We start from the raw sequence: 24,835 nt of genomic DNA, 5'->3' as shown, positions 1-24,835 counted from the left end.
TGCTAAATTATGTAATACCTAAATCACGATTCCGAAGTAACTTTCGGCTTCGACCGTGCCCGTGCCCGTCCAGGTTCGTGTTTCTCGCTGCTGTCTATTCCAAATCCTCATGCCCTCTTTGGAATGGCCATCTTATCTTCACACGGGGACTCCTAATTCTCATCACCCATTCCACAGACCTGTTCGGGCACTCTAAATTCGTAGAGGACTGATCGTTATTCACTGTCTCCACGACGAATGTTTAAACTGTCCACCAAGCAGGATTTAAATAAAGAAGGGGACCATCATATTTTCAGTCATTTTTTACCCACATCTTGCCTCTTGATGAGCTTTGGAAACTTTCTATGACCCATCAAATCCTCTTTCGACAATTACATATTGATTGATCACACAGAATTCTATCTTACCGATCTCCGATGAACACACTCCTCTACCTTGCACCGACTGTGTCACCCTCCAACTCCGTGCCCACCTCAACTACGGCTCTCTTCGCGTCTACTTCAAATTCCTCAACCATGTCGAGTCCACCCACAATACATCGTTCTTTAACTTGTCCCTCATCTATACCTTTGCCACCATCTCATCCAACCCCAATATTCAAATATGACGATGTTGGGATGAGCCGAACAGCAAATCATACGTGCCAAGAGCCACAAAGCACTGATAACTCCGGGGCGATCAAAGAAAACAATATAGACGTCCCGGACACACCGATAGCTATTGTGTGGCCACCATGGAAAAGACGGGACGGCTGGTCCGGGTGGATGGGGGATACTGTCACCGCTGATTCACTGGTATGGAGTCTGATCATCCAAGCTTTTTCCACGGGGTGAGCGAAATGTGTGATATCTGAATTGACACAGGACTGATGTTAGTCGCAGGATCTTGGATGCAACTACGTCCTTAGACTTCAGTACTTTTGCCTCCAACCGTAAGTGTTACGATTTGCACATTTACAAGACGTCTAATGCCAAGCAGAAACGGGTAACACTATTCTACTTACCGTTGCTATCGTCCGACTGTCCGGCCATCTACTTCTTCTCACTGGTGTATCGCTCGCCAGTTTCCTTAGTGGTGCTTTGGTATTCGGGCATCTTGGACATTTTTTTGGCAAGTTGTGTATACACGAAGAGTCCAGACTTGACCGCTAATTAACAGTCTACAGGTTTGAGGCGCCGCGCTTGGCTTTTGACAAACGTCTTTTTCCAGCTTGTTTGCCTCACCCTAGCGGCCATTTTCCTTTCCCCATCAGGTCCTGTAGCTACCCGACTGGGGAACAAACATGACTGGACAATTATCATGTTGTTTGCGATGATGTCTGGAGCGCAGGTGGCTGCTGCACGTCAAGCCTCGGTGCAAGAGATCCCCACTGCGCCCATGACGTCCTCTTATGTTGACCTTGTCAGCGACAAACATCTCTTTGTGGGCTTCACCCATAAGAAAGCTGGGGCCAGAAATCGAAGGCTGGGGTACGTGTTGGCAATGATTACTGGAAGTTTTATTGGAGCAATAATGCACAAGTACGCGGGAAGCTGGGTGGTGGTGGTGGTCGCAATGGGATTTAAGTTCGCTGTGCTCTTGCTGATGAGTGTTGCTCCGGCAGACCCCCGGAAAGAGAGGCCGGAACGTGTTTAATGTTAAGAATATTACCTTGTTGTGTAGTAAGAAGATAATGCATGAATTGTATCGCGAGTCCATCCCCTTTTCGTCCTCTATATATAGTCCTCTGACGGAAGCCGTGAACGGCCAGGAAAATAACCAAAAGCCAGTATTGCGTGCTTGTTTCTCGTTTTGGGGTCTTTGTATACATTACGTAATGTCGCTTTCACCCGGTTAGCGGAAAGGATCGGGGATAATGAGCCCGGTGTTCGTGCCGGAGGTGTGGAGAAAAAAAGATGCCCAAATCAGTCGTCAACAGCAGACAAGTCGGACGACCACCAGTTTCACCCAAGCAGACTATAATAATATAAGAGTCCAAGTAAAAACCATTCCTCAAAAAACATTTCCGAACCCACAGGTATAACAGTCAGCCTTACTTTGCTTTCATCTTCGCCATCATACTCTGGACAACCCCCCCCCCCAACCGCTGAAGTCAACAAAAATCTGTCATCTTCGAAACGAAGAAGCCTAGGAGCACTATCTATTCGTTATGTTCCCACCACACACACCTTCGTCCAGACTCGCACCCTCTATCTCTCTTCCGCCAAACCATTTCTTGTCCCTTGCTCCTTCCTTCACCCAGCCTAATGCCCTTTACCCTTCCGGCGCGCCTTCGACTTCGTCTGCCGCCTCAAATGGTCTGGCACCCAATACTGCTTCTCTTGCATCAGCCGATTTTGAAGTCGATGTCCGTACCGGGTTCCTTCCGGCGACGAAGAATGTAGAACGACTCAGTGGAGAGTATGAGGTATGGGAGGAAGCGTTGGACGCGGCCCGAGGCAGCGCAGTGGGTGGCGGAGTGATGCTGGGTGGCAAACGGGAGAAGGATCAGTTATGGCGTGCAGGTGTCGAATCTGTACGTGGCTTTTACTGGCTAGAGTCAGCACCATCATGAAAGGCTGCTGATGATTGATGGACGATCAGTTACCGGTAGTGGCGACGGATGATCTTCGGGCATCACTGCCGCATCTGCGAAGGGCGCACCTTGTCCTCACGTTCCTCGCCCACTTTTACGTACACACAACCCCTCTCCCCGGCCCTTCAGCCCAGAAAGAGCCCACCTCCATTCCCCCTTGCATCTCCATCCCCCTTCTCGCCGTATCTCCACTTTTGGGCCTTCCACCTATCCTCACCTATGCGGACACCGTTCTCTGGAACTTCCTTCCCCTTAACTCCCTCATCGCCCCCTCGGCTTTCTCTAACCCACCCAACCGCATTATCACCACATTTACAAATACCCGTTCCGAAGAACAATTCTATCTCATTTCAGCCCTTTGCGAGATTGCCGGAGCTGAAGCCCTTGGTCTAATGCGACAGTCACTGGACGAGCTGTTTATTGCCGATGAAAAGGCCCTTCGCAGAGTCACCATCTATCTCAAAAAACTTGCGGATCAAATTGATCGCATCAGTGATATTACCATGACGCTCATGAATGAAGTAGATCCAGAGGAGTTCTATCACCTCATCCGTCCTTGGTTCCGCGGTGGCGATGCGGATGGGCCTGGAAGTGTTGGTTGGGATTATCTTGGACTCGCTGCGGACAACGCCAACGTTGTCGCAGGCACTCACGAGGCGGAGAGCGCCAGTACGGAAGGTCGCAGGGGTAAACTTTTTTCGGGTCCCAGTGCCGGACAGAGTTCTCTCATTCACGCCATTGACATTTTCCTCACCGTTGATCACTCTCCGACTGAAGAAGAGAGAAGAGAAGCTATGGAAGCTGCCGAGAATCGTCCAGAGCAGAGCGGAGTATTCATTAAGATGAATTCTTCTCCTGTGAATGCTTCAACAGCACCTTCCGCCTCCAAACCTCACGGTCACAGCCATGGCTCAATCGCGCCCCCAGTCTCCAACTCCAATCCTTCGGCCGCGGCCCCAAAGTCAGAAGCCACTTTCTTGCAGCGAATGCTCGCATACATGCCTCTCCCTCACCGCTCCTTTTTGATCCACCTTTCAACCCATCCTACTCCTCTTCGGCCTCTCGTGCTGCACTTCGCGGCTTCTCACCCTACACTGGTACAAGCCTATGATGGGGCGCTAGAATCTCTTCGTCGTTTCAGAGAAAGACACATGCGGGTAGTAAGCAAGTTCATTGTGCAGCAAGCGCGGAGGAAACCCGGGGAGAGGATTAGGAGGTTGACCGGCATGGAGATGGAGGATGATGAAGACGAGAGTACAATGGCGAATGCGGGAGAGTTGAGAGGTACAGGTGGAACGGCGTTATTTAAGTTCCTGAAACGGTGTAGGGATAACACTACAAAAGCCATGTTGCAACCTACTGGAGCTGGTTACGAATTGAAATGAAGGAAGGATTGGCGTCGTTGTCGCTAGTGGAGCCGATTCAGCGAGAATCCTGTCAAAATGTTTGGATTTGTGTACCTATTAATTTGTAAGCTATTATTATCAGTAGTAGCACAGTCTTTGAAAATTATAGAATATTAGAAAGTAGTAGCACATGATGTATGAATCAGATGAATCAGAGTCGGCTAGCAACTCCGCGACATTCATTATAATGGCGGTATTTACACTGAGGCTCGTCGAGATCAGAAATATATTTCTGCATAGCTAGCTGTAGGCCGGACTTAAATCAAATTTGATTTCTCGTTTTCGACTACATCTTGCAATTTCTCTACCGTTATTTTCACAAATAAGGTCGCGAAGACGAATCGTGACAAAAGGCTATCGTACAATGGCAAGTGGTGATAGCCTCGGGGTGCTAGACTGACTGGCCTCATCCACTGCGCTTGCAAAGCTTTATTTCTGACTTCTAAATGCAGAAAGTTGAGCATCAATAAACTTGGTGTGCTGGTGATTTCAAATGTCAAAGTTTCATCCCATAAAGGGTTGAGAGTGACTTGACTAAGTGCGCGAGTGCGCTTTGAGATTTTCCCGTTAAGGATTGCTTCGACATAAAGATCGGCACAAAGTGGTGTGCGTTGCCCAGAGATGATTCGTACCGTAAGAAGGTATTTTTCAGGCACCTCAACGACCTTCTCACGTAGAGAAAGCGGTTTAAGGATGTACCCATTACTGTCGTGAAACATGGCGTGATTCAGCAATATTGATTCATCCAAGGTTTGCCAATTTAAGGCCACAATTTGACAGCCTGCAGACCAAGAATCGACAGGATTAAAATTTGTCGAACCAAGTCTGGTACCCCGTGGATAAACCCTTGAGATATGTTTGAAATTGTGCTTTATCCAGTCTACCTTGTTTTCTTTCAAGATCTTGGCAGCTGTTCGCTCAGAGACTGAAAACTGGTGACTAGGTAGATATTCGTTGAGCTTAGAAAAGCCTTGGTACTTTACACCATGGGTATAGACGAGAAGTTCTGAGAGCTGGGGGGAGAAGATATCCGGACGTTCAGTTTTGGATTGTATTGAAAGGCGGCGAGCAAGACGAACGAAGCTAGTATCGGAATCAGTAGAAGACGGTGATTCTTGATAGAAAAGGTTGGCTTCGAGTTTTGGTGAATTCAGTTCGGGTTTGGGAGGTTTAGCCTACAAACTGTCAGGCGCCTCGTCATGGAAAAATCCATCCGTCTGTTAAGTCCGCACGTACCTTGAAAAGGATTTTGCCCTTCAGGTCTTCAGGACTAGGTAACTCCGAAAATTCCTCGACCAGAGGAGCGGAAACCAGCATATCACCAAAAACTTCCTTTAATATGATTGCCAATCGGTTTTGCTGCTCTGAGGCGCAGTGGATCTCAGTGGAGATAATGATAGGATAAGGCGATGTTACAAAGCCGTACTGCTTAATGGCACGGCAGATGTCTCGGACTGGGACACTTGATGTCAAAGTTTTGCGATGGTACACGACAGGTTCAACATCACCAGATTGCACATCCACTTTATCTTCGTCAGTCTCGCTACAACCACATGCGTCTTTTGAAACTTACTCTCTACACATCGACAACCTGCTAACAACACACGGATGTAACCCTCCACGGTGCTCTCACCTTTCCATTGCTCTCCCACAAGATACGTATTGTGGGAACTCGAAATGAAATAATGTTGAAGAGGATGTGTCATATCCTGGGGTTGATTAGGAGTGTTGTCAGACGAGGATAAGAAGGAAGTCAGAGAGTCTATGGTCCACAAGTCTCCAGACTTATATCTGTTGAACACATTCTCGACAGAGGAAGATGGAATACGCTGTATATGTGTAAGAAAAGAGACAACGCGTCCCTTATCGAGAAGACCGCTCAGAGTGAGGTCGCGATAAACCTGATTGATGTCAGGTCGAGTCTGGCTAGCTTTAATAAGGTCATGAAAGACTGTGATGTCTAGCATGCCCTAAAGAAAGGTCAATCGCCGCCATTGAAATCTTCGGAGTGATGCTTACCTCTTTAAGATCACCTACATCGGCTTTAATTTGCAATCCGATCTGAGCGCATAGGGCCTCGGCTTTTTCACGATTAATAGCTTTGGTACCTAGAGGCCATAACTGTCTAATCCAGAGCATATCTGGGTCAGACGGCGTGATGTCGGTAACCTGGCGATCCAAAGTGATAGATACCAGTTGCTTCAACGTCTTGACCCAAAGGAAATATATCTCGTCGGTAAGGGCAATCATATGTAAGACTTTCCATTGTTGAGATCGAACATACACCACAGTTATCCATCTGTTGCTGTTATATGAGTCGGAGGGTGGTTGCCCTAGACGTAAATCTCTGATGTCCCCGATTGGAACTGTTGTTCCATTGCTTTTTATCAGCTATGTCCCAAACATCAGAAGGACACTACCGACCACGACTATCTTTCTTGCTCGACCATAATATGCATCCATTTCTGATTTTAAAAATTACTTGCTTGATCTTTTTCGACGATATTTTGAGCATGGGTACGCCCACTTGCAGTTGCGAAGGCACGACAGACGAATCATTATCCATCCTGAGAAGTTTGACTCGCAACCGATCCAGAAGTGCCAATCCAAAAAAAATGAACGTATGAGGGCGCGTCAGCGGAGACAAAAGGCCAAGATGGCGTTAAGAATCCAAGAATCCACGCGCTTGGGCCAACTCGACGGACGACAAATGTTCTGAAGTCGATAAATCAGCATTTTTTCTTTGCAATCAAATTTGTAACCAAAATCGATGAATGGGGAAAGTCCTCATTTAAATGAATATACATATTGACTTCAGCCCCATGAGGGTCAGTCTTAGCATGGAAATTGTATTAATCGTTGGGCTCTTCTGCAAGGCCGCACAGCAGCTGCCATTGGCATACGAAGGAGACACGAAGCTCCGTGACGAATCTGACAAACTCATGAATGGCACACAAAAAACTTACATTCCGATCTACAGAAGATATGTCGCCTACCTGCAAAACATTGGTTTAGAGAGTCCTGCCACTGACATACAAAGATCTAGTTGTCAGCATAAGCGAAAAGCAAGGATAGAGTAAGAGACGGATGTTATATGATGGCTCAGCACGCAACATTTGGCTTGTGCGAAGATAGTCAATCCTCAAGGCGTCCCCCACGCATGGGATAGAGGCCATTAGGACTGGGGCGACAATAATAATCCTCATAGCCAAGAATCAAGAAATAAATATATGATGGGAAGAATGATGGAATTGAAAGGGGCGAAAGAAAACATAACTTACGTTTTGGTGGTCAACGGATGGAACAAAATAAAGGATAAACGGAAGCAAGCTTTTCTAGCCTGCCGTGTGGATCTGCGAATGGGTTGATGTCGACATGAAGATGATGACAGTACGAAAGAGAAAGTGGATAGAAATTTCGCCATTATGACTTCGTCGTCGTCGCACCAGACCCCACCACGACCCTGACACGTCACAATTTGGTTGGTGGGGGCTATAAGTGGGACCAAATTGATCAGAAAGAAATGTCGGCGGGGCGGGCTCGGGGCGGAAGCAAATCATGCGGTTTGTTGTTAACCGGTGCCCCCAAAACGAAAGTCATCTTCGTTGATGCTGTAGTCACTCTCGTGCATTTCTCACAAATCAAAAAGTCGAACTCAGACCACACATCAGCATTCCCCAGCTCATTACAGCACTTCTACACTCACCCGCAGACATCGGGTTATACTTCTGTTTTCGCTTTTGTATCCACATCTGTCTTCTCAAATAAGACAGCACTCCCGTCGGCACCACATTCCGTTCCAGCTCGACCGCTGCCTGACCGTTGCCGGCGTTACGATCGGCCAGCAAGTCTTGATTGTCTTGCCAGCATTCCTTATAAACAACCAGAAGCGGAGCTTTATCCATTCAAAAATCTTCCGCCGCCATCTGAAGGGGAGTACCGGGATCTAGTTCAAACCACTTATCGCCCATTCTTATGTATCTGTCACTCGGTTTGTTCGTATAATTGCAAACGATTAACAATGCCTGCACAATCATCTATGCCAGATATCTCAATTCCTCAGGCCAGGCGAATAGTGGTAGATACCACCGGGGCGCAAATAGTTCAGGAGGAGTCACCTGCAGTGAGTTTCCGGTTGATACTTATCATGCAATGTTGTTAATGTGCTCTTCAGACTCGAGACTCCCGCGGTATCTATTTACCTCATTATACTGAGCCAGTTTCGCACATTGCCATAGACGTAAGTTACTGATGGTTCCTTATCGAAGGCTACAATCACTGACAATGTTCATTAGGTTGGAGGTTCATTGGCAAAAGTTGTCTACTTCACCCGTTCAAATCTCCCTATATCCGCAACACCCACTTCATCCGGAACATCATCTCCTTTCCTTCCGCCTTCCCAGTCTGTGAGCCAGCCAACGCCTATCGTCACCGAGCGGTCTCCCATGTCCTCTTATTTCCCCCGAGATTCACCAACGCTCAACCCTCATTCTCATGCACCTTTTGACCCTTCACCAGCAGAGCCACGTCGCCCAACTGTAAATGGTGCTCTCACCCCAGCCACCCTGTCAGAGGACAATGCTACAACACCCTTACCGGCAAAGAGCAAACACAGATCACGTAACTCCATTCATAACCCTTTACCACCTCCTTTACCTGGGGGTCTTTTGAACTTCGCTCGCTTTGAAACCGACAATATCGAGGAGCTTATTATTTTCCTTCAAGATCTGATATCGTCATCAGCAACAGCCAACAGAGTCTCGTTGGAGAAGATGAAGCGTAACGTCAAGGTCATGGCAACCGGCGGTGGAGCGCACAAATATTACGACAGGCTGGCTGATGAGTTAGGGGTGGAAGTGCATCGCGAGGAAGAGATGGAATGCCTAATCAGGGGCCTGGGATTCGTGACTAGAGTGCCCGAAGAGGTTTTCTACTTCTCAGAGGAACTGGTCTATAAGGTTTCACACGCAGGTTCCGCTTCTGAACAGGCGCTCACTATCCCAGCATCCGAACTACCGAGACCTTCACCAATGCCGCCGGCATACCAGGTTACGTTTGCCCCAATACCGTCAGACGACGATCCTGTGCCCCATTTCCCATGCCTGGTGGTGAATATTGGCAGCGGTGTCAGCATTGTAAAAGTGGACGAAGACGGTAGTTTTGAGCGCGTGAGCGGGACATCTCTTGGGGGAGGAACGTTATGGGGGTTGCTGAGTCTCTTGACTGATGCCGAATCATTTGATGGTGCGTCAATCAATAATTCTATCTCCGTTATGTGTTTCATTTAGCTGACTGATCTAATGTAGAGATGCTGCTGCTATCGGAAAAAGGAGACAATTCTGCTGTCGATATGCTTGTTGGCGACATCTATGGCTCGGACTACAACAAGATAGGTCTTAAGTCATCAACAATTGCATCGTCGTTTGGAAAGGTGTTTAAAAAAGGCTCGAACGCGGAGAGGAGGAAGAGATTTAAGCAAGAAGATATCGCAAAGAGTCTCCTTTATGCTATCAGTAATAACATTGGGCATGTCGCGTAAATTTATTCGCTTCGCATTTCTCGACCTGTTAGACTAATATCTTATTGGTAGGTACATGAACGCGGCCAAATACGGTCTAGATAAGGTCTTTTTCGGAGGTTGCTTTATTCGAGGTAAGACCTTCAATACTGATTCCTTCCGGTTGCGCTGACTCCCCATCGCAGGACATGCTGCTACCATTTCTACTCTGTCTTATGCTATTCGCTTCTGGAGCAAAGGCACTATGACGGCGTGTTTTCTCAGACACGAGGGATTCTTGTGAGTGAACATTAATCGGCAGTAGAGTAGTATGCTAACTGACTTCGCTTCCCAGGGGAGCGATTGGGGCTTGGATCAAGAATGTGGGAGAATTAGACGAGAATGGAAGCCCTTTACAAAAGCATTCAGATTAGTTTTTTGATTGCTGATTGTTTCTGGCATTCCGTGTTGGTCAAGGAAAAAACATAGACTTGAGACACAGCTTCTAGTTGCAGGATAAGGGCGTTTGTTCTTTTGTTCTATTTTGCATATTTTCAAGTAGCATCTGTATCGTCATATTTTAGACTTGTAGAATCATAGCGACGAAGCAATTTCATACTGCAATAAGTCCTGTTTAGAATGCTTCTTGTTGTGAAGCCTGGAAATCAGACATAGAACATCAAACATCACACAAGAAATAAGACACAACTGATAATGGCATCGACATGCACCACATCAAGGAGCACGCGAGACCCAGATTTTTTACATCCCCGGATTCGCTGCCTCATGCAAGAGGTGGGGTGGGGCTTGTGTCGAGCCTAGAGTGGGGCAGGCAGGCTGGTCACATGATACACAAGGCTTCCACGTGGCCAATGATGGTAATTACGTGTCAATGATATAATTCCAAGTGGCTTGCGACCGACAAGAACAAGAGGGATCAGAAGATGGCATAGAGATTGCCCAGTCGCTTGTGCCTCTCATAACTACTGCATGCATCTTTGGAACCATTGGGAGTTTATTGGTTGCTACAGCTCGTTGTACAGTAATAAAAATGCATTCTTGAATTGAAATCCGAACCAAACAAAGTCTGGAGCCCCGGAGGAGGAAACAAGAACCCGCACGCCTAATGAGGCAAGGGCTTCACCAGCATTTCGGCCCTTCCCGCCGGTCTGTCTCCCGATTTCAAGTGTTGGATCCAGACTAGTGGGGTGTTGATGTCACCCGCTCAGGGATTGGATGATGCCCTTTTATATTTATTTATAGGATTCAAAACGATTGAGTACTGGCTGGGAACCAAGGTATATCAGGCACCAAGAGAATGTCCCCATCATCGACTGACATTTCTGTATTTTCTAAATAGTAATAAGGCCTGTTCCAGCCAAATTCGATTCCGTTCAAAAAGTCACGACCTGAGTGAGTTTAACAGCTTCCCTTCTTTTCGGGAGTAGGACTTTCTCCCAAAGTTACCAGAAAAACTCACCTCGATTTTGAGGTGAGTTTGAAAAGGACAAAGTCACCACTCAAAGGCACCAGGGTCGCGCACATAGCGATCAGGGTCCTTGTTTGTGTTCGCGACTTGTGGGCCTCCGGTTTCTTAAGCCACGTTTTTGTTGTGCCTGGCAGACCCTGTGGGGGAAGGAGATCTGTTATCCAATCCAGCTTTCTGGGTCCAGAAGAAAGTCTCAAACCGCTGTTCGGCAACGCTTTACGTAGTGTGTCTCTTCCAAAATCACAGTACAAAACTCATCCCGGACCCCTGAAAGTCATAGAACTTTTTGCCCGAGCGATGAGTTGCCAAACTGGCCCTTTAATTAATTAAGGGTATTTTGTGTTTCTTGGGTCATATACCTGTACTTCTTCCTCCCCCCTTGAATAATGTCTGTTCTTCTCATCGTGAAAAGTCTATACTAACGGGTGCTCGGACAGAGAAGAATGAAGAGGAGGTACGACTGCTTTGTGTACCTATGACTGGATGCTCATCGATCGATCCACTGTCCTTCACGGCTGTGTAACTTGCCACGTGAAATCCTTTTCTCGTACGTACTTACCCCTGCCATACGATGGTATGAAGGGTCCGTGCTCGATCGATACTGTTTAAAATAGGTCCTTCCTCAGGTCTGATGGCCAACGACACATAAGCGTGATCCTGTGTACTGCAGCATATGAGTCCCAAACTACGACTGTTGTATCATCTTCCATCTTTCTACTATCAGCCTCCCTTCATCCTCCTTTAACCAATAACGCGTACGCACTCAATCCACTGGGACAACATGATCAGCGTTCAGCTACTGGCTATACTTTTTGTGCCATCCACCTTCGCTATTTCCCTCCCTTACCTGTATACTAGACGACTAACCCATGTGGATCAAGAACCATTCAGCCCACAATTCACAGGATGCGTCAAAGAGGATTATACGACGGGATTAACAGAGGATGGATACTTACTGGATAAGTCAATGCAATACAACAATGAAGACTGCATTGTGAGTCAATCTCGTCAATGAATTGCTACAAGAAAGCGCTGATACAGAACGAAACTTTAGAAGCACTGCATTGAAGATGGCATAAATCAATACGCCTTTTACAGCTATAAAGATAGAATGTGTCATTGCTCGAAGGAGCAGCAATATATTCCTTCGGCCGATTACAGAGACGGCGATGGCGATGCAGGAGGTTGCATGCCCCATCAGATTATTGTAAGTTTAACCGCTTGAAATAGATATCAGAGATATAGCAAACTGATAATTGGCTACTTTTGAAGATTACCTATCTAATCTCTCCCTTTATTTTCTCTGGGTGTACCTGGTCATCAACCTCCACACGTCCGAACGCTTCGATTCGTAGCTTTATCACTTTCCCGACTGCTTCTCACGAAAACTGCCTTGACCTCTGTAGCTCCAATCCAGAAGCCAACGTCGCTGAAGTAACTCCAACCTACAATGCGGAGCATGACTGGTGGCATTTTCAGTGCAGCTGCTTCAACGAACAATCTTCAAGTCCTGAGCCAAGTTTGGTGGTGAATCAGGAAATGGATATTGAACTTGTGACATGGGAAGACTACAAATCAAGCTGTGGTTTTGAGAGTGTTTTCAAGTACAGAAGATCGACCTAAGGGCGTTAGGAACAATCCTTTAGGAAGCGGAAGGTCCAAGCAGTTATGGAGGGTGACAGTAGATTGTACAGTACCAAGGAAAAGAATATCCCCTCCCCAACTCCCCATTTGATCCAGCGAAGCGTTTTTGACCATACCATAGCTATGACTTTGAACTGTTCGTGCATGTACTTATAACTATATGATTCTTTTTCTATATGGCATCCAAGTCACCCCCACTACCAAGCGAGCTATCGTAGAAGCCCACCAAAGTGGAATTCATTCAGCAGCCTTGCAAAACAGTATAAGCGTCCCAAATGGACGGACAATCATGCGCCGGCTGGTGTCGAGAGTATGGATCACACGGGTGGGGGGGGGGCATTCTTTTCCATGGTGGGTATTGTACTTATTTATCGATCCGTTAGTTACTAGTGCAGCGTTGAACAGGTGTTGAGCATTGACATGGATCAGCTTTTAGGTTTTATTTGATGACATAAAGCTGGGTATGTACTCCTCTACTACTACATGTTGTCCGATACAATTAGTTGATTGGGCGATTAACAGTTGTCGAATGACGCTGCCAGAAGTAATAATAAGACTTTCTATGATTGAGTGGTGCCTCCGAGTGGATGCTGTTTTATGTATCCGTATGAGTTAAGAAGGCAATGATCGGTAGATTGGCAGTGTGTATGATAAGAAATCAGCATCAAGCACTGCACGATCGTGCCGTGAATGAAGTGAAAAACGAAGCTGCATGCATGACATGCCACGGCCGGTCACGTGCATGACTGAAACTCACAACCTTTCAAGGCCCCGCTAATCAAAGAAGCTGCGACCGGTCTTTCGCCGCAATGGGTTAGCGCGTTCTTGTCCTTACCTCCACTTTCCGTTGCATCATACGTTTTAGGGAATGGTCACTTACCTCAATTTCTCATGTTCGTTCCTACTACTCCACTCTAACCAAAAAAGGTGATGACTGTCCATTCTCCTTCCTGCATATGGTAATAAAACCGTACCCGGTCTCTGCCGTTGCATGCACACCAAATGCGGGCAATGCCAACGTCATGCTGTGTGTTACAGCTTCTTGCTCGATTCAATCATCAATCAATCATTACTAGGATACTTGGTTCGTTAACCCAGCAAGGAGTACAACGTGTGCCATGCCATCATCATAGTTCGTGACAGGTCATTGCTGTCGTCCGGATATGGCTAGGCTGACAGAAAAGGAAACGACCTAGGCCTCTTTGACGACCGATGAACGATGGATATATAAACCAGAATATACAGTTGTTCTCCCTCCAGCACTATCGCCTTTGTCTTTTCAACAGCCTATCGTTAACTCATTATTACATCCTGCTAAAATGATCTTCGCCCTCGCTCTGTTCACCACTGCTGTTGCTGTGAAAGGTCTCTCGATCCCAGGAGTGCGCGATACACCTGCCAGTTCTACCACATTGGCATACATCGGTTGTGTGGCAGATGACTCAGTCTCGTCATTGACCTCTGGCTCTGCTGCCACGAATGCGGAGGCGCGAGAATCTTGTGCAGTAAGTGTCTCTGTTGTATCCCTTCACAGTCATCACTGAGTCTTCAACAGAGTACTTGTCTTCAACGAGGGGGCTCACAACTTGCATACTTCAACCAAGAAGCCCATTCTTGCGTATGCGCAGGCGCGGATCAGTATCCAAGCTCTGGAGAAATTGTCTATGCCGAAGACAACTCGGGAAATTGTCGTGATTCAGACGGAGCCTCCGTGAGCTCTTCATTATCCAAAGTCCACCTACGTCGAAAATAGACTAATGGCATCCTCATAGGTCGACTATATCTTCTCTCCTTACACCCTTTCTCAGTGCTATCTTACTTTGGACTCAGAGATTGCACCAAGTTCCAACATGACCTCCCCTTCTCCGTTAGACTGTCTCAATACCTGCACCACCGAGTACCTATCCATTCGCCCCGAATATGACGAGGCGAATGACCAGTATGTGTACGAATGCTCTTGCTGGGAAGATCAGGTGCAGGGGGGGCAAAACTCCGATTGTGGTTTCGGTATTGAAGCTGTATATCGCAAGGCTTGAGTTGTAATGGTAGATAACAAATATTGAAAGTATAATTGATATCATATAAGGGTGTTACTTTTAATGGCTAAAGCAAGGAGGAAGTCAGTCGGGGGATTTAGCAAAACCCGCATGAATTACTAGTATAAAGGCTATGTCTAAGGATATATATATTTCAAATATGCATGGCGAAATCTAAAACGGCTGAATAAGCAGAAAGAGGAAAGAAGTAGAAGAGCAATGTCAGACTACAACGATTCGGAACTGAGCCGCTGCAGGCCCTCTGAGCAAAAAAAGATGGGTGGAGAGTGAATGGGGAAGACATGCGTGGGAAGATTAATAAATACGGAAGCAAATCGGCAATTTGGAAGCGGAAGTAAATTGAGGAGAGCCAATCCAGAGTAAGCTGTTGGCTCGAGGAGGTTTGAGCGCTCTCCAATCCCTTTTCGCTTAATTTACTCTACTTTTAAGTCCATATTTTACCTATTTCCCTTCCCATCGCCTCGTCATCCATCGCCTCCGATACCTATCCCTCGTCCCACTACCCTTCTGTCACCAAAAACCTTCAGTCGGTCCGGCACGTCTTCTCTCATCGCTGGAATTACTTCATTCTCAAGGACATACGTGAACAATGGCACCCCTTCTCTTGACCCACTTTCGACCTCGCCAACGTTCTCTCCTTTCTACCCTTTTTACTGCCACTTTTTTGGGTGCTGTCATCGTCGTCGCCTTCCCATGTCCAGCGCGTGCTTCTGGTGAAGCTCGATTAGAATCTCCCGGTCCTACGACTGTTCGAGCATCAGAGGGTAGAAGAGAGGTTGTACTTTTGATGAATGAGCGAGGGAAAAGGCGTTTCATGGAGGAGAGATGATTGAAGTATGCGATGACTCGGTTCGTCTGCGTTCTGCTGCTTCGCAAAGACCATAGACTGACTTCAATCGACAGCTTTCCATAAAACGCCAATCAACTGGTCTCTTGCGTTTTCGACGGTTGTAACACCATTCTGACGTTAAGTTGTATACGTATTCGTAGGTTGATTATCACAGCTTTTCAATCAATGACGACCATCACTAACAGATCCCAGTAGTTACATGACATTTTAAAAATTATATTCCCCCCCACACCCCTCGATGAGAATCATCAGACGTATTCCGGGCTTCCTCATTTGAAAATTCACCCTGTGGCCTTCTCAGTCACGAAATGCATTCCACTCGACAAATATTGCCTCCTAGCTTCCGATTTCTTCGGCGATTGATCCTCGAATTCAATAAGCACCACTACTTAGCAGCCTTCTTTTGGCTTTGTTCCTTCTTTTTTGCCGCACGTTGACCGTAAGGCTTACTCGCATCCTAGTTGCGCATCACAGACAGGGTCATCAGGCTCAGCTTTGCGAACCTGCTCTATGAGAAACTCACGTCGTCGATAACAATCAGACTGACGGGATCTTGCTCCTCTCCTGCAAAATAACGCCTGATGATATCTTTGGCAACTTCAGCATATCGGCTCTGTGCGTCGAGAGTTACGTCCGAGTCTGCCGCTCTAGTTAGCTTTCGCAAAATCATATATCGTTTAGGTGGTGATGTACAGTAGAGAACCATGCCATTACCTCCACCGAGAGGGTTGGCCATTGCCTCCAAGGATGCTCCTTGGGTGCAGGCTGGACATCTGTGTGTTAAATCAATACGATCGCATTATTGTAATTCTACTGGAAACACGATGTGCGTACCCTAAACGTCTATTCAACCTCAAGAATGTCAACGCCGCTCTCTCACATGACATGCTCCCCAGTAATATACTTACCTCTGTTGGCCTGCAAAACATACAGTCTGCAGAATGCCATCCGACTCTGATCAACACGTCTTCTGCTCCCTGTACGTATTAACCCAATGCGACCGCTTGCCGCTTGCTTGTCTGCTGGCATCTGACTTTACGTACGATGGTTGGCGGAACATTCAGGAGGGGCAGATTGTGATTTTATTTCGTGAGCAGACGGAAGCGATCGTGAAACAACAACAGTAGTCTGTCAAGGTCAGACGAAGGGTGCATGGGCGATGATGGCTTAAGCCGACTATAAATGGGGTGGGCAGACAGTAGTAGAAGGTAATTAAGTAGCCGAAGATAGATAATTGGCTACGTAGAGTATCTGTTGTACGTACTAGAAATGACGACTACAGGATGATGATAGAGAACGATGGTAGATGCGTGGGTGGTCAGGTGGTACGTAGTAAGCGAATTGCGAATGACCTGGCGGTTCTCATGCTCTAATAATTACATGCTGATAGCTACCTTGTATAACTTGGCCACGCATAGTTGGGTGCATGTTGGTTATTTCATCGATGAATCATGAAACATAAATATAATAATAATCACGATTGACGGTCCACAACGTGCCTTCTCCTCATTACTCGTCAATCAGTTCGGGTAGGAACCCGAAGTATGCGTCTGCCCGCCGGATATACTCTGAGCAAAATTCCGAAAAGCTCGCGAAAGGAAGCACACTCTATATATTGCGATATACCGTATTTAGCCGGAACAAGTACGCAGGTGGAGGTCCACGACACAGGCGATGGGCTCGTCAGACATCAGGAAATGTATCATGTTGTGTCTGCAACAGTATGTTCTCCTCCAGCTAGCATGTCCCCTTCCTCCCACCACCGCAGTTGCCCTCTCCTGTAGACCCGCCCCACCCATACATGTCATGGACAATGGGCAACTGCTTATCCGTTCCTGTATCATCCTCAAACTCTTCATCAAATAACATACAACTGCCACCCCGACGCCCTATCTCTTCTTCTCTCTCTTCAAATAACACTCTATCATCTACGAGTTATCCAGTACCCAAAAAGGGCAAAAATCACGCACAATCGTTTCACCGCCGTCGAACCTCAGAATCCTCCCAGATGGCTTCTCACCCACTCCTTGCCCTGCGGCAGTATGCCACACTCCCCAATCCTCAATCTTCTCTCCCACCATCAAAATTGCTTTTCTCCAATAGCAATACGATGGTAGTGTTTGACTCTTACCCAAAGGCAAAATATCATTTCCTAGTCCTACCGCGTTATCCTTTCCCACCTCAGTCAGACCCAGATTCCGATGAGTCCATTGTTTCAATTGAGACGTTGGACGATTTAAAAAGCTTGCTTCGTAAAGCAGGAGCAGACCAGAGAGAAGAGGTTCTAAGAGCCATGGCGGAGACTGCGCGCGAAGTGGAGGAGATGATTAGAGACGAAATGCTCAAAACCGAAGGATTTGAATGGAAAATTGATGTTGGATTCCATGCTATACCCTCAATGAAGTAAGTCGGCATGAATGTCATTGGTCATAAGGGACTGAAGCCAGGAAACATGGCAGGCATATACACCTTCATGTCATATCAGAAGATCGGATATCACCTTATCTGAAATCAAAAAAACACTACAACTCTTTCCGGCCCGATCTTGGTTTCTTTATCCCGATCATGGAAGTGCAACGCTGGTTGCAGGATGATCGCACCGTGCTTGATCGTGTAGAAGTGAGTCTGGACTCATGCTACACAATGTGGATATGCTAAAGGTCTTCTGTTTAGGCATTGCCCGCTACTCAAACATTACTGAAAACCCCTTTGACCTGCTTCAAATGCGATGAACCCATGAACAATATTGAGAAGTTGAAACAGCATTTCGAAAAGGAATTTAGCAGCGAAAGAAAGGAAGCTTTTAAATATATAGCAAAACATGGCCGTCAAAGGAGCAGTGAAGAGGAGATTTTCTGAAGACTGCTGGAGGCTGGCGAAGTACCAACACGCCTGGATATCATACTTGTAGCATCGGCGTTAGTTAGCGCTGTCTGTATCAATAGCGTAACGACATTAATTTGGGTTATACAATTTAACTGACACGACGTGATGCATTTGGCTACTCATTTCCTAACCCATCCATTTACTCATTTACGTCGTTGAGCATCCGATAGTTTCGCCCAGAAAGGGTGATCATACCACCCATCCAACGGCCTAGCTGCAACCCGGCCCCGCTCACCAACGGTGTAATCTCCAGTCTGGCGGCGACTCGATGAAACAAGGTACCATGTACGCTCAAGACCCATGCCCTTTAGATAGTCTCTCATCTTAAGGTAGTTGAGTCCCACATAAGAAATGCCATGTGAATCATCAGACAAACAAACTCTTCCCCCCAGTTCCTGGATCAACTGCAAGGCCAAACAGTATTTAATCATTTCGTCTAGATGTTCCTGTTAGCAAAATAGATACTCACTTGGAGTATATCCCTGCATGGATAACTTGTCTTCCAACCTTTCCTAATAGCCGCAGCGTTCGCTTCAAATAGACCTCCGTAGGCGATTACCGCCTTGACATTCCTTATTACCTTTTGCCAGACAGGTTCCTGCTCCATCAAGCTGATATTTGGTATCCATAAGGAGCATAGGTCAATATGACCTAGAACCTCTGGTTGATGCTTTACAATGAGATCATATTGAGCGTCGAAATATGCTTCAAAGAAAGGTTGGACAGACAAGAGATCTGGGGTGTAGGTCGTCATGAGCTCAGGATCATTTGGATCACCCAACTCAAGTGTTGGTGGCGGTCCGGGGTCCATTGTTTTACCTATTCTACCCTCCTTGGCAAGTTTAACAGCCCTCAGCCATGTTGGTCGGTCAAAATCGATGGACACACCATTGACGTGGTGGACACTGCCAACGATATAGTCGATCTCCGTATGCTCGACAAGAAATGAGGTCAATTTTTCTGAATCGAGGGGAGTGATATAATCTGTCTCTAAAGACACCAGCAAGGAAATTTGGGAGTCGTATTTCGAGCGTAGGATCAATGCTGTCTTCAAAAAGTCTTCATATGTCGAGAGGAGGTCAGAGGGGCATAAATCGGCCTGTAGGCAAGACTATAATGAGCCTCCCACCCAGTACGCTACCGCAAACCTACTTCTTCTGGGAAAAGATCTTCGACCCGCCATCTAGGAGCATGCTCACTCAGTCCAAATGACTGGAAGCCTTGTCGGATCGCTTCAAGAATAACATCTTCGAGATTGTCTTTGGCATGTCGGCAGAATTGTCCCGAATGAGAATGGTGGCTGTGAGGCATTTAGGGAAGATAGGCTGGACGGAAAAGGCGGAATATGTGAAGCTGGGGCGGGAACAAAAATTCCGAACGGTAATGGAAATTTATGCAGCTCAAGCAGAGCAGACAGACTGTTGTTGCCCATCAATTCTGTTATTAGCAACTGGCTCGCTCTTTCTGTCTGACGGACAACGCAAGCCGTAAGTCGGCGTACCGACGCAGACCAGGGCCGCCTCCACCTCAATTATGTCCGCGTTCCTGATCATATATGATGGTATTTCCGGTTGTTTGGTCCTTAGCTTTAATACATTTGATCGCATAATAATTATTCACAATCCTTGCTACGTACGGTATGAAACCAACACGCTCAACGCAGTCCCATTATCCATCGTAATAAGACCAAGAGAGTCCAGAAACCAATGTGCTGCCATCATAAGGGGAGCGGGAATTAAGTATCGCCTGTCTACACTACCAGAGCGAAGACGACCTTGGGGAAGGAGCAAGCACTATGGGACCCAAAGTGGTTTGTTTTGAACCTTTGACGCTTTTCCGGATTGTTTTAAAACGCCTGTCCCTGGATGACCATTTCACCTTTCTATTTAGCGGATTGTTTTAAAACGCCTGTCCCTGGATGGCCATCTCACCTTTATTTTTATTTATTTAGCGCAACAGCGCGAATTGCCGAAAACCTTTGACCGTTGAAATAAAGCCTTAACTAATTGCTATACACTATGGTGCATGCAATATTTATAATTCTTCACATTCTTTTATTACGTATGTAACATATTAAAGGAGTTATTTAGAAATTCATTTCAGAGTGGCGACTTATAATAGTTGAGAAAACTGATGATGTAATCAGATCTTGCATCTGCGTTTCAGTTGTCAATGGAATTTGTCAATTGTTGGCGTTAACTCCTTTTATGACCGACGGACTGTATCGTCTGCATATCTTGAATGGTGGTCGATCTGCACCTTTGTCAGATTCATCATCGCGCGAACATGATGTCAGTCTAGGTCATAGAAAATTGTTTGATGAGGCAGATGAAGAGAGTGATATAATATGAGATTATGAGCACGTACGTAGGACTTTGACGGCAGCAGCATCATGGGCTGAGTGGCAATGTGGAGCCCTTTGTCTATAAAAGCCCATAGTCCTGGTTCGACACTTCAGTCTGAACCAATGCGTGTCCCTCAACTCCAGCTTCAATGATGCGAACCAGAGGACAGGTGGGTCGAGCCACCAGTAATACTTCTCTTCTCGAAAACATATCATCCATTTTATCGCCCAATAAAGGCCGAGCCTGCGCCTAAGCGGCGTGGGCGTAAGAAGAAACGCCCTATTCCTTACCTGGTCCCACACACTTCTAACGATAACGACAGTCGGCTTCCCTCTGGTGTGACGAGCGTCCTGCCGCCGAACCCCCTTTTCCGTGAGTCTCGACTCTCTCTGGTTAAATTCTGTCATTTCTTGATTACAGTGCTTACTAATTTTCACAGGGGAACAGTCCAATGCAAGCTCTACACCCCATCCTACAACCACTTCTGCTACTGCTTCTGTCGCCCCAAACCACATCTCCGTCATTGGCTCCACTTCTTTTGCTGTTCCAGCCCCTCTCACCAAGCCCAGGGACGAAGGGAGCGCGGGTGATGGGTACGTGCTGAGGGAAGCCATGGGTCTGGGAGGCCCAGAGTACGACGGATTGTGGAACGAGGTCCACGTAAGCATCTTCTTCACAGTGCTCACTGTATAATTTTGCTCACTCAATCCCCTACAGGAGCAAGTGCGGGAGGCGGCGGTACAAGGTGTGGGGAGGAGGATGTGACGGGTGACATGGAGGGAAGTGGACCACGACTCAAGGAGCCTGGTCCATCGTATTGTAAGCCTATTCTCTACTCCAGTATTTGAAGAAGAAATGCAGCTAACGATGTATAGATGCGGGAGAGGGTGCCCGAGGTCTTCAAGAGCCGGCGGTATGCGCCGAACATCTGGCCGTTGTTGTCGTATTAGTTATGTTGTCATACGTAAAAGTAATACATAGTAGTAGTGCATGATGCATTCAGATAGAGTCAAAACAAACCGAGTCAAGCTAGCTGTGGTGACCAATTGTAACAAATCATAATCGAGATGATTTCAACCCGTAACTAGGCTTGAAATAAATCGGTACAGAGCTTGAAACAAATCGTTTTTCGGGTTGCCAAAAGGTTTGTTACAATACATTCACGGTATTGTTTTAATTCAGTATCAGCGGTTTGTTTCCGGATCTTTCGATTTGATTCAATACATTCGCCGTATTATTTCAATTCGTTGGGTCGGATTTATCGATTTGATTTAATCTTTGGGGTCGGATTTATCGATTTGATTTAATCTTACAGGATATTACAGTGCGGCGAATTAAATCAAACCGTTCCGCGTCTCATAGTGCAAGGGGCTAGAGGAGGATAAAGAGGAAAGGAAAGCACATTGAAAAGGAGCATAGAATTCTATACAAAAGTGTAATTAAGGATGCAATGTACTCGAGACACCGCAAGGCACATGCAACGGATTGCAAGATGAAGCAGTTTAGACTTCAGTGGTGGAGTTGTAGTACTTAACAGATGCAATCTAGGAAATAATTGTCAGAAACATGCTATGATCATGAGAGGCTTTTGCTCACCTCCCAAAAGGCTTCAGAAAAGGAAGAGCCTTTGTTGAGCACGTAGTCGGAGCAGGTTGAATACCCCGTGATTGCAGCACAGCTCTGGTCCTGACCGGCATAGCCTGCATTGTTCCAAACACCGTCGGCGCCGGCCCAGTCACCTATGAGTTCATCAATGAGATGTCGGCCAAATACGTCTTCTGTAGCGGGAACTTACCACAAAAAGTAGTGTCAAACTGTTCAATGGACGGTTAGTAATCACGTCTCATCAAACATGTCATCACTTACGATGTTGAAGTGGTCATAGAAGAACTCGTAGGGGTCGCAGCTGTCTGAAGCGAAGTAGGCAACGGGAGTGCCCCAAGTGGAAGGGTCGGGGGAGTTGTTCGTAATGTCAGAAGGAATATCGCTTCGTTGGAAGAACCAGGCGGCGATGCCGGACTTGTCCCATCGCACTGCGAAAATGTCACAAGCTGCTCGTTTATCAGGTGTCTCATTACTCACTGGCATAGACACCACCATTTACGCTGTTGAAGTTAGCACCGTAAGAATTATCGTTGGTCTCGTCACGGGCACCACAACCTTGATTGGAGGTGTCGGCAGACGAGCAGTCGTAGGAGTCAAAACTGCCAGTGGTAAGAGTGGCCAATTGCTTGTCATTGGTGTCAGAGGGGATAGTACAGCCCACACCGGTATGGATAGAGACTTGATTTTGAGTAAAATCGTTCACGCCTTCAAGAATATCGATTTCACCACCTTCAGGCCAGTTAGGACCGTTTTGCCACCAGGCAGGCCAAGTGCCACAGCCAGTAGGCATGTGATAGGCGTCCATGATGACCATGCCTCCGTTCCAACTGTAGAAATGTCAACAACGTCCTCACATAGTAGAGATGATTATTTCTTACATTTTGTTGCCGTGGATTCGAACCGACTTCCTTCCGCCTGAAACAACTTCAGTAGTGTCCACACTCATGATAGCGTGTCCAGCAGAGTTAATGGAGATGAGACCCTGGTTCCATGCCTCAGAAGCAGAAACGTAATCAACGGTACCATGAGTAGGATCTGAGTAATCCCAGAAGCTCCAGTTATCAAAGAAAGTACTGCCAGACTGAGGAACTATTCTAAGCTGTGGTTGATGACTAATGATGAAAGCACTTACCCATTCTTCAACGAGATACCAGCCCGAAGTAGAAGCGGCAGTCTGAGCAGCAGAAAAGGCACTTGATGTGGAGGTCATCTCAGCATTGGAAGACGATGCAGAAGCACTGCCATTTGCCCAGTTCTCAATGTTTCCAATGGCATTCGTCGCAGTCGCACTTGCTGTCACAGAGGAAGAAGTCCCGGAGTCAATAGATGAGGATGTAGCGTTGAATTTGGCTTGACAAGTAGACCTCTTCTTCTTGCGCACAAGTCGCTTCTCCTTGTTTCGCCCAGCGATAACGGCATCTTCACTGCGAGCAAGTTTGACAGACCCAATATCTCGATGAGCCACAGCAGCACGCTTCGCATGCGCTGGGTTAAGGTGCATGGCGGAAACTGCAGGCGCAGCAAAAGATAAGGTGAACAGGGGAAAGACGACGTTAGAGAAGAGCATTGCGAATAATATCTATGCGATGCAAAAGGGAGGAGGGTAATGTAGGAGTCAAGGTAATCCGCCTGGGTACCTTAAGTGTATGATTTGGTGGTACTAGACCTGCAAAAGTTGGTGTGGTTGCGAGTAGGTGACCGGCTTGTTTCACAATCGCACTGCGATCGTCCAGTGCTGTTTGGGGCAATAAAAAGCGGGCCAAGTCAGGACGTGAGAAATCATTTTGAATGAATATATGCGAGAGAGTCCGGCGGTGATGGGCGGGCCAGCAGACGGCATCCAACAAGAGGCGAGTTACAGGAACGCAGTGCCAATCATTATATTGTCGTTGGATTGGTCGTGACGTCCGTGCGCGTCAAGGAAAGGAACCACAAACAATGAGATCGCCGCCCAATAAGAACGTCACATAACGCCAGCATACCAGTGGAAAAAGGGAGTCGTCAAAGGATATCGCTCAGTCAGCAAAGTTCTTTGGAAGAAGGCACAAACAGAGCAAAAAACAAGGAGGTAGTAATAGCCACTGCCGAATGGCACCATTTCAACGGACCCTCCACGACATCCGCTTCCAAAGGGCTCTGAATGTCAAAGCAGTCTTTGACAAGAAGATTGACAACGGCGAGACCCGTCAAGATGACACAAGGAAGACTGATGTTCGTCGCCGTTTCGACAGTACACGAAGAAAAAGTGTTTGCACTCACCCAGGATTTATGCTAGGGGCAGATGGGCTAAGAGAATAGGGGTAAGAAAGAGCGACTAGATCGAAGAGAGAGGATGGATGGGAAGGTAAAGGTGAGGAAAGAAGAAGCAAAAAGGAAACAAGAAGGAAAAATAGGAATGCTACGGCGGCGCGATGTACCAGTACGGTGCGTGACAGCTGTGAGAGAAAGGGTTGAGGGTTCGTTGCTTTTCTCTCCGTCTGT

At 46.8% G+C, this 24,835-nt stretch overlaps 9 protein-coding genes and 1 pseudogene across 10 annotated transcripts; 7 read left to right on the top strand and 3 right to left on the bottom strand.

Annotated features, from left to right (window-relative positions):
* Positions 1 to 77: 77 nt before the first annotated feature.
* Positions 78 to 1,656, top strand: CNC04835 (hypothetical protein). The gene is made up of 4 exons (XM_024658446.1): positions 78 to 829; positions 882 to 931; positions 979 to 1,110; positions 1,166 to 1,656. Exons 1-4 carry the CDS (start codon positions 417 to 419, stop codon positions 1,633 to 1,635), a joined length of 1,065 nt encoding a protein of 354 aa, XP_024514303.1. The 5' UTR covers positions 78 to 416; the 3' UTR covers positions 1,636 to 1,656.
* A 272-nt stretch (positions 1,657 to 1,928) lies between these two features.
* Positions 1,929 to 4,137, top strand: CNC04830 (tryptophan 2,3-dioxygenase, putative). The gene is made up of 2 exons (XM_569766.2): positions 1,929 to 2,515; positions 2,584 to 4,137. Exons 1-2 carry the CDS (start codon positions 2,150 to 2,152, stop codon positions 3,958 to 3,960), a joined length of 1,743 nt encoding a protein of 580 aa, XP_569766.1. The 5' UTR covers positions 1,929 to 2,149; the 3' UTR covers positions 3,961 to 4,137.
* Positions 4,138 to 4,142: 5 nt separating this feature from the next.
* Positions 4,143 to 7,361, bottom strand: CNC04820 (phosphoinositide phospholipase C, putative). The gene is made up of 7 exons (XM_024656830.1): positions 7,263 to 7,361; positions 6,948 to 7,008; positions 6,406 to 6,696; positions 6,001 to 6,347; positions 5,555 to 5,951; positions 5,218 to 5,504; positions 4,143 to 5,156 (listed from the first exon to the last, which is right to left on the bottom strand). Exons 3-7 carry the CDS (start codon positions 6,545 to 6,547, stop codon positions 4,239 to 4,241), a joined length of 2,091 nt encoding a protein of 696 aa, XP_024512469.1. The 5' UTR covers positions 6,548 to 6,696; positions 6,948 to 7,008; positions 7,263 to 7,361; the 3' UTR covers positions 4,143 to 4,238.
* A 256-nt stretch (positions 7,362 to 7,617) lies between these two features.
* On the top strand, positions 7,618 to 10,223 carry CNC04810 (pantothenate kinase, putative). Of its 2 annotated transcripts, none has more exons than XM_569762.2 (7): positions 7,618 to 8,104; positions 8,156 to 8,221; positions 8,277 to 9,225; positions 9,288 to 9,507; positions 9,572 to 9,633; positions 9,685 to 9,778; positions 9,834 to 10,223. In XM_569762.2, exons 1-7 carry the CDS (start codon positions 8,003 to 8,005, stop codon positions 9,910 to 9,912), a joined length of 1,572 nt encoding a protein of 523 aa, XP_569762.1. In that variant the 5' UTR covers positions 7,618 to 8,002; the 3' UTR covers positions 9,913 to 10,223. The 2 variants fall into 2 exon arrangements, with proteins under 2 accessions (XP_569762.1, XP_569761.1); XM_569761.2 differs by having other exon boundaries at positions 9,288 to 9,516.
* A 1,181-nt stretch (positions 10,224 to 11,404) lies between these two features.
* On the top strand, positions 11,405 to 12,804 carry CNC04805 (hypothetical protein). Its single transcript, XM_024658445.1, has 3 exons — positions 11,405 to 11,961; positions 12,022 to 12,174; positions 12,240 to 12,804. Exons 1-3 carry the CDS (start codon positions 11,749 to 11,751, stop codon positions 12,588 to 12,590), a joined length of 717 nt encoding a protein of 238 aa, XP_024514302.1. The 5' UTR covers positions 11,405 to 11,748; the 3' UTR covers positions 12,591 to 12,804.
* Positions 12,805 to 13,503: 699 nt separating this feature from the next.
* CNC04803 (hypothetical protein) lies at positions 13,504 to 14,838 on the top strand. The gene is made up of 4 exons (XM_024658444.1): positions 13,504 to 13,743; positions 13,808 to 14,116; positions 14,167 to 14,322; positions 14,384 to 14,838. Exons 2-4 carry the CDS (start codon positions 13,931 to 13,933, stop codon positions 14,645 to 14,647), a joined length of 606 nt encoding a protein of 201 aa, XP_024514301.1. The 5' UTR covers positions 13,504 to 13,743; positions 13,808 to 13,930; the 3' UTR covers positions 14,648 to 14,838.
* A 2,412-nt stretch (positions 14,839 to 17,250) lies between these two features.
* CNC04800 (conserved hypothetical protein) lies at positions 17,251 to 18,503 on the top strand. The gene is made up of 3 exons (XM_024656829.1): positions 17,251 to 17,921; positions 17,978 to 18,137; positions 18,192 to 18,503. The coding sequence occupies exons 1-3, from the start codon at positions 17,320 to 17,322 to the stop codon at positions 18,375 to 18,377; spliced, it is 948 nt and encodes a 315-aa protein (XP_024512601.1). The 5' UTR covers positions 17,251 to 17,319; the 3' UTR covers positions 18,378 to 18,503.
* Positions 18,501 to 19,843, bottom strand: CNC04790 (histidinol-phosphatase, putative). The gene is made up of 3 exons (XM_569759.2): positions 19,557 to 19,843; positions 18,874 to 19,503; positions 18,501 to 18,808 (listed from the first exon to the last, which is right to left on the bottom strand). Exons 1-3 carry the CDS (start codon positions 19,713 to 19,715, stop codon positions 18,548 to 18,550), a joined length of 1,050 nt encoding a protein of 349 aa, XP_569759.1. The 5' UTR covers positions 19,716 to 19,843; the 3' UTR covers positions 18,501 to 18,547.
* A 606-nt stretch (positions 19,844 to 20,449) lies between these two features.
* CNC04770 (endo-1,3(4)-beta-glucanase, putative) lies at positions 20,450 to 24,715 on the bottom strand. Its single transcript, XM_024656828.1, has 12 exons — positions 24,614 to 24,715; positions 23,487 to 24,089; positions 23,233 to 23,435; positions 22,832 to 23,181; positions 22,616 to 22,782; positions 22,545 to 22,563; positions 22,346 to 22,488; positions 21,616 to 22,293; positions 21,453 to 21,553; positions 21,177 to 21,367; positions 20,774 to 21,099; positions 20,450 to 20,657 (listed from the first exon to the last, which is right to left on the bottom strand). The coding sequence occupies exons 2-8, from the start codon at positions 23,919 to 23,921 to the stop codon at positions 22,252 to 22,254; spliced, it is 1,359 nt and encodes a 452-aa protein (XP_024512460.1). The 5' UTR covers positions 23,922 to 24,089; positions 24,614 to 24,715; the 3' UTR covers positions 20,450 to 20,657; positions 20,774 to 21,099; positions 21,177 to 21,367; positions 21,453 to 21,553; positions 21,616 to 22,251.
* CNC04780 lies at positions 20,878 to 21,759 on the top strand (annotated as a pseudogene).
* Positions 24,716 to 24,835: the final 120 nt, after the last annotated feature.

Source organism: Cryptococcus neoformans (assembly GCF_000091045.1).
Source record: "Cryptococcus neoformans var. neoformans JEC21 chromosome 3 sequence".
NCBI classification, from domain to species: domain Eukaryota; kingdom Fungi; phylum Basidiomycota; class Tremellomycetes; order Tremellales; family Cryptococcaceae; genus Cryptococcus; species Cryptococcus deneoformans.
Note: the sequence above shows the minus strand (reverse complement) of the source record. Positions and strands in the feature narration are given on the sequence as shown.